Source organism: Prionailurus viverrinus, chromosome B4 (assembly GCF_022837055.1).
Source record: "Prionailurus viverrinus isolate Anna chromosome B4, UM_Priviv_1.0, whole genome shotgun sequence".
Taxonomy (NCBI): Eukaryota; Metazoa; Chordata; class Mammalia; order Carnivora; family Felidae; genus Prionailurus; species Prionailurus viverrinus.
In genome coordinates, this window is record NC_062567.1 from 41,236,686 (window position 1) to 41,244,643 (window position 7,958).

A 7,958-nucleotide genomic window follows, 5' to 3' on the forward strand; every position below is an offset into this window, starting at 1 on the left:
ATGGTGATGCAAGCCCAGGCCGTGACAGCCTCTGCCCTGGTGTATTTCATCCAGGTGAGTGTGAAAACACAAAAGCAAACCTTTGTTGGTTTGTTGGTTTGTTTGTTTGTTTCTCAGATAAATCGACTCTCAGAAGACCTTTGGGGGAAATGGATGAGAGGAAAGACACATATTGAACCAAAGGGGTCGTGGAGAAAAAAAATGACTGGAATGTTTCCTTAGTGTTATAGTGTTTCGCGGTCCATGAGTGGCTAATGACATCAGTGAAATGGGGGCGGGGGGGGGGGAGTAGTGGCAGAAATTAGGGTCACCGGAGATACATGCAGAGTAGCTATGGTCATTCGGAAGGGCCACTTATCGATATTTCTTTTAGCATCGTATCACCCGTCCCTCAAAATCCCAAATGTATTCTCAAAAAGAATGACACAGTTTCCCTGAATGGAGTTTCCACATCAGCACTGGTACAGTTCTAACAGCTTAGGTGCCTCCGGATCAGAAATCAGTTAACCGAGGAAAAACTCTTTCGAAATACTTTGGACTTTTTATTTCTCGCCACTAAAAAATCAGAAGGCCCTAAGTAACTCATTAGCTGAGAAAAGGGTCATTAGACTGATGATCCTGGACAACTGTCAAGGGGAAGTTTGCATAGTTAGGAAGGGATGGACCGTCCGTTTTGATTTCTATGTCCTCGTTAAAATAATGTCTGCAAATCCATTTCTTTCTTCTTGTATTTTCCTTTTGCTTCCTCTTCATTTCCTTGCTTTTCCCTTTCCTTCTTTCCTCTTCTTTTTTTCTCTTCTTTTTCTTTCCTCTTCTTCTTTCCCCTTCTTTCTTCTTCTCCTTCTCCTCCTTCTCCTTCTTGCAATAATACCCAAACGAAGTATTTTATCTGTTTGGCACGTTAAACTTTTCTTACCTTTAGTCAGGAAAAAGAAACACAGAACCAGGGCTGGGCTGAGAAAATACACTTTGTCACCCTTAGTGACCAACCATTTTAAAATAAAAAAAAAGAGAGAGAGAGAGAGAGATTCTCAAATGTTGTCTGCAGAAGACACCTGGTTAATCCTTTTACAAACCCTTTTTGCCTGATGTATTGTGACAGTGTGTGTCCCCTCTCGCTTCCATAAACTTGCAATGAGCACAACTCTCTGTTCCTTGTTGAGGGCCTTTGCGGTTTTTGTTGTTGATTTCCTGGAAATATTAAGTCATTCAAGTTACAGGAAGAGAGATACAGTCTCTGAATGCAAGTTTCTCTATTTGGGGAGAAAGTCAACTGAAATACAAGGTAAAAAAGGAGTAGAAGCTTTCATTATTATTAGCAGAAGGGACTTGCTAGCAATACCGAGGAGTCGTTAGAGCAGATTTATCCCTTGTTCTATTAATTCATTCAACGCGTGTATAGGATAAAGGCTGATCTGAATTCTGGCTACCTCAGTGGGAGCACACAGTTGGTCATGTTAACTTAAATTCCTTTGCCTCCGTCACTTAATCTTTCAAAATAAGGTTAAGTATACCCACCTACATGATTATTGCAATGAAATGTTAAGACATGCTTAGCTGACTGGTGTATCGTAGCCACTGAATAAATAAAATTGTTCCCTTCCTTTGTCCCTTTCTCTTTTTTCATATAGTGTGTTATTGTGCACTAAGGGAATAAAATAGAGGAGTGGTCTAGAACGCAATTTGTAACTGGGAGAGAATTAGGAAGACAATAACAACATCCTGAGGGACAGATCAGGAAATTTCTAGGACAAACAAATTGATTTAAATGCTGCCTAAGGTGTAATGCTCACCCACCTCCAAAAAGCAAAACAAAACCATAACCTCCCCCCCTGCCCAAAGCCAAGATATTTGTTCCTCCAGGTTCTCCCATTTCAAATCTAATAATCAGCGGGCATGGGAGCAATGAAAACCAACAATCCTCAACCTGCCTGACCCTCTGACCTCGTCCTCATATTTTCCCGGCTGTCACCATGCAGTCTAACAACGCAGAGTCATGAGGAACAGTCGATAGGCTGCTGAGCAGAGCAATGAGACATTTCCCTGTCTGAGACTATTTCCCTTCCTACAGCTTCCTCGGGCAAGATGTGAGGAGAACTGTGTGAGTCCTGAACAGTAAGTATCTGAGACCCGACTGGGAAGCAGGAGAAACAGACAAAAACATTAGTACCCAAAACAGGGTCAAAGGGTCATCGGATATCTGTGACTTCCCTTTATCTTTACTTACACGGCCATCAGCCCACTAATCACAGACAGAGTTATCCAAAAATAAAGACACGCACCAGGGTGTCATCCTAAGTACTTAAAATAAAATCACTGACAGCATTTCCCCCCCCGCACGGCCAATCTCCCCCTTAAAACATCGGAATTAACCTCCGTTTATATAGTCACAGAGATTTGCAAAAGGTTTTCTCGCCCATGCTTCTTTGTGACTCATCTAGACAGACTGGGTTCAAAAATCTCATCCTGGGCAGATAAGTTTGGGTAATTCCAAAGTAGCATCACCACCTGAGGTATGAAAAGCATTTTCCGTATTTTAGGGCATATCACTATTTTTTTTTCTAAATTTTTTTTTTATTAGTTTTCTTTATTTTTGAGAGGCAGAGAGAGACAGAGCGTGTGTGGGGCAGGGGGGCAGAGAGAGAGGGAGACACAGAATCAGAAGCAGGCTCCAGGATCTGAGCTGTCAGCACAGAGCCCGATGCGGGGCCCGAACTCATGAACCGTGAGATCATGACCTGAGCCGAAGTCGGACGCTCAACCGACTGAGCCACCCAGGCGCCCCGGGCATATCACTATTTAATGCACATGTCATTTAGCTATGACTTTGAGGTCATTATCCCTTAATCTAAACCTATCACGATTAGGTCTTACATAGACACAGAGGACACACAAGGGGAAGAGATTCCTTTCACTTGGAGGTAAATTACTTAAAAAAAAAAAAAAAAAAAAAAAGAAGCAGGGCCAGTTGGAACAAAACAGTTGCTCAGCGTGAAGGAAAACATATATTTAGCCATGGGAAGGGTTTCTCAATAGCTAAGTCTGTTAAACCCAGGGGAAATGGTGGTGGCCTTGACTGCTTGTCACACTGTCTGAGGTTTTAGACACCTACCAGTATAGGAAGAGTCCGTTTTTGTTTTTAGCTGTTATGTTCTTTATTATTATTTTTTTCCATTTTTATTTAATTTATTTTTAAAATTTGCACCCAAGTTAGTTAGCACAGAGTGCAATGACGATTTCAGGAGTAGATTCCTTAATGCCCTTTACCCATTGAGCCCATTCCCCCTCCCACACCCCCTCCAGTAACCCTCTGTTTGTTCTCCATATTTAAGAGTCTCTTATGTTTTGCCCCCCTCCCTGTTTTTATATGATTTTTGCTTCCCTTCCCTTATGTTCATCTGTTTTGTCTCTTGACGTCCTCATAAGAGTGAAATTATATGATATCTGTCTTTCTCTGACTACTTTCGCTTAGCATTATACCCTCTAATTCCATCCACGTAGTTGTGAATGGCAAGATTTCATTCTTTTTGATTGCCGAGTAATACTCCACTGTAGGTGTGTGTGTGTGTGTGTGTGTGTGTGTGTGTGTATGCTACATGGAAGAATCATTTTTAACACAGTGAGAATTGTAACATTGTAGAGCAAGAAGAGGCTTTAAATAAATGGGGAATGTGAGAAAACCTACAGGAGACACTATTTACTGAAAAAGCAAACTATCTGTTACAAATGTACAACCGAAAAGAGGAGGTAGAAGTGAATTTCAATGGGTTTCAATAGCTCAGTGTATCAGAAAGTATAATTAAATTTGTTTATCTTCAAAAAAAAATTTGTTCCTCTTCAAAGATAAATAGTTCCTCTCTCTCCCCTTTGTACACTCCTGAGCTTACCCCACAATTCCTTCTCCCCCGCAATCCATATATTTTTCATCCCTAGAGAGAAAATTTATAATTGCCATTATTACTTCAGTTAATTTAATTAACTTCCGACACAGCGAAGTTGGGCTTGACAGTTTTGTCCCTTCCCGTTTGGCTTCAGTGGGTGTGCATATCAGTTTTGATCATGGATGTGAAAGTTCAGGGTTTTTTCTTTTATGGTGAGAGTTTTTCTGGTGGCCCTTGTGACAATTGACAGCACGTAAATTACAATCTTCACTGCATTGCTTTCGTCTTATAACTAAAATTTTCTTTCTGTTTAAATTTTACTGATCGCTAATGTATCCAAACGTCAACTTTCATATCCATTTTCAAACTTTGTAAACTCACATTCCAGGCTCTTCCCTGATAATTGTCCTCGTAACAGTTTATAGTGGTCACGACTACCCTTTCTATAAACGCTGTTTTCATAATCACTACTCTAGTCGGTCTTATAGTGCTTTACAAAAGTATTTACACCATGCCATCTGTAGTATAAAATTCTTCTTAAGGCGTCCCATTTTGTAATATGTTCCGCTGGTTATACTGAAGTCACTATAACTTGTATGTTAACTAACTGGAATTAAAACACAAACTTAAAAAAAAGTATACACACACACACACACATACACACACACACACATATATATGTTGTGATGCTTTTATTATAACAAGGTAGCATTATCACATTGTAACTCATATTTCTGATTCTGGAACTACAATAGGCATTGACTATATTTTTATTACAGAAAAAAAAAAACCTCTAAACACCTTTATTCTTTCTCCATAGTTGCCTGACCACGGATTGGGTACATCTCTGGTATATATGGTAAGTTTCAACTCTAATATCCAGAAAGACATCTCAAAGGAACTTTATTTTTCTCAAGGGCGTTTGTTTTTTTTTTTAATCTATTTATTTTTTAGTTTTTAAATATACTGATGCAGGAAAAAAAAAAAAAACGTATGAGACACCCAGTGTACTTAACCTTGCATCCCACGGAGTCAAGTTTCTTTACCTCATTGTTAACTATGTGACAATATGCCAGGATTTCCTATTTCAATACCTTCTCCTCGGCCAACATCGAAAGGTTATGGTGTATTTTCTCAGCGTTAGCTCCAGAAATTTCTACAGGAAGGAGGATACTTTCTACGGTAGAAACAGACCCTCCACACCGCATTAAATCTCTTATTGTTTTAATGAACCGATACAGTCTTGCTGACGAATAAGTACATGTGTATAAAGAAGTATTATGGCCATAAAATATTCAAACAAAGTCAGAGTGCAGACACTGAAGGCCGATTATTTCCCAGGGCTGGGAAACACACCAGACCCCAGGGCGGTCACTGCCCCGTGGTCATCTTGCAGGTTGCTGGTGGTCATTGGCGGGCTGCTGCTTCTGTGTGGCCTGACTTCTGTGTGCTTCCGCTGCTGTCTGAGTCGCCAGCAAAACGGGGAAGAGGAGGGCCGGCCTCCCTATGAAGTGACAGTCCTCGCTTTTGATCATGACAGCACTCTCCAGAGCACTATCACTTGTGAGTACTGTGACATTATAACACTGGACGGGGATGAAAAGAACCATCAGGACAGAGCAACGGATATAGAAACAAGGACTGAATCGTATTTTTTAGAAACTGTTTGAAATTAAAAAATATATATATATATATACTTATTTATTTTCGAGAGGCAGAGAGAGCATGAGCCAGGGAGGGGCAGAGAGAGAGAGAAAAAGAGAGAGAGAGAGCACGGAACAGGCTCCGCACTGTCAGCACAGAGCCTGACGTAGGGCTCCAACTCACAAACTGCGAGATCATAAGTTGAGCCATGAGACCCTGACCTGAGCCAAAGTCAGATGCTTAGCCGGCTGAGCCACTCAGGCACCCCTGAAGAGTACTGAAGATTCTAGGATTCAGGGTCATTCTAATTTCAGGGAGCCTGATGGTGTGGTGACCTGGGCTCATGCTGATGCTGTCTTCTCCAGTAGTAGTCGGACTCATGATAGAGTGAAGAAGTAGAACATTGGAGAAAACATTGGGAATGTTTCATAGGAAGAGTTACCCAGTCTATAAACTTATTTTGATAAAGCAATTTTAAACCATGAGTGCATCCCTTTTTTCAAAAATGTCTTGGGTTTTGTGAGAACTTGTATCTTCTATTACAATATATATTATTTTATCTCTCTGGAGAAATTAGCCACGCGTGCTTTCAACCCTTTGTTCTGTAGTGTATCTATGGATATACTTAAGGAGTAGCTTACCATTCCCTTGAGGATCATAAAACACTTTCCTTTATCTCCTTCGGTTCTCTTCGTTATATTATATTTATATAAGAGCCGGTGGCCCAACATTGTGATATTTATTTTGAAAAAAAAAATATGTTTGCTGTTCACCTTTCCTGCTTTTCTTGTGTTCATTTTAGAGAACAGAGAAATAAGACAGAAATAAATATTTCTAAGGAGTCTGCATTATCGGTGCGTTGGTGTAAAGTCTATAAAGGGAAAGGACGGGGCTGTGAGATATGGGAACACAATTTAGATGAGCCGAGGACCCCGGAGAAGACAGGCTCTCCTAGCAGAGTGAAGTTGGTTTCCAAACAGCCCTCGCGGGATTTTCATAACATCTGTGGCCGAGAGTGACAATGAGTTTGGACACTTGCTAAAAACGAAGGGAAATTAAGTGTGTTGTAAGTCCCTGATTTCTGAGGATGCCGCACTTTCTTTAGCTCTATTCCTTCTTTTCTCCCCAGCCTTGCAGTCGGTATTTGGCCCTGCAGCTCGAAGAATCCTGGCTGTGGCTCACTCCCACAGCCCCCTGGGCCAACTGCCTCCCTCTTTGGACACCCTCCCAGGGTATGAAGAAGCTCTTCACATGAGTCGCTTCACCGTTGCAAGGTGTTGGCCAAAAACACCTGACCTACCCCCAGTGCCAGAAGAAAAGCAGCTGTCTCCAGTGGACGAGTCTCCTCGAGCAGGACCCTCTTCCAACTGATGGGAATTCTGAGTTTATAAATGGGGTGGGGGGGTCCCCAGCGTAGCCACAGACAAATGGGACATTTTTCCCCCTAACTTTTGGAAGATTTAGGATGACGACTATACATTATTCAGTGGGAAGGATGGCTTCCCACTCTTCGTTTCCAGCCACGTGTATTTTCTAACACGGAATGCTCTAACTGGGAACTCTAATTCTTTATCCAGTGGCCCGAATTTGCAACTAACCTCTAGCAATGCTGACTACTCCTGAACCAAGAAAGCATCAAAAGTACCTTGGATGCCTATAGCTATTGAGTTCCTTTGCCTATGGGATACTGCAGGTGGTTTTTCTTTCTGCCAGCTGTAACGCAAGAGTAGATTGTGGCACATTTGAGGAGAAAGACAAGAGTGTAGGCACAGCCATAGACATGAATGCACTGAAGCCGTGAATTCTCCCTCTTGAGAGAACATTCACTTTTCTACTGAATGCCAGTGACACTCTTGGCATCATAATACCTAATACCTAAGTGGACCCAGGTAATGGTAATACCTAAGTGGACGTTCAGGATCCAGGGGTAGGATTGCAGACACGGGCTAGGGGAACAGAGTACATACGGTACCCAAGTGCCGAATATCAAGGTCTTTCCTTCACCCTGGTCCTACTCTCTAGCAGTATGAGAAACTTCATGGAGTGCAGTAACACTTTCTATTAATTTCTCAGTGTTTCTGCCTTGCAAACACATGCACGCACACGCGCGCGCGGGTGCATGCCTGCACAGACACACGCAGTCTTTTCTCTAAAAGAATGGCATTGTTTCGCTTCTTTTCTCTTTCTGGCTGACCCCTTAAAACCAGGTTATCTACAGTGACCCACACTAGTCTCTAGGAGTGGCCTTCACTGCCACCTCGTGGCCATGGTAGAAAATGTCGTCTCCTATTTGAGCCGATCTGCACCCCTCTCCAGTTCTTGGGAGTAACTAACTGAACACAGCCCGGATGGCATCCTGCCGTGTCGTGCTAAGCTGTCCGCCTGAAATACTACTGGACAATTGGGGATATGATGTATTGTTACTGGACAACT

The 7,958-nt window shown here is 42.0% G+C and overlaps 1 protein-coding gene across 1 annotated transcript; it reads left to right on the forward strand.

Annotated features, from left to right (window-relative positions):
• On the forward strand, positions 1-6,896 carry TMEM52B (transmembrane protein 52B). The gene is made up of 5 exons (XM_047868621.1): positions 1-54; positions 2,072-2,115; positions 4,702-4,740; positions 5,278-5,444; positions 6,655-6,896. The coding sequence occupies exons 1-5, from the start codon at positions 1-3 to the stop codon at positions 6,894-6,896; spliced, it is 546 nt and encodes a 181-aa protein (XP_047724577.1).
• Positions 6,897-7,958: the final 1,062 nt, after the last annotated feature.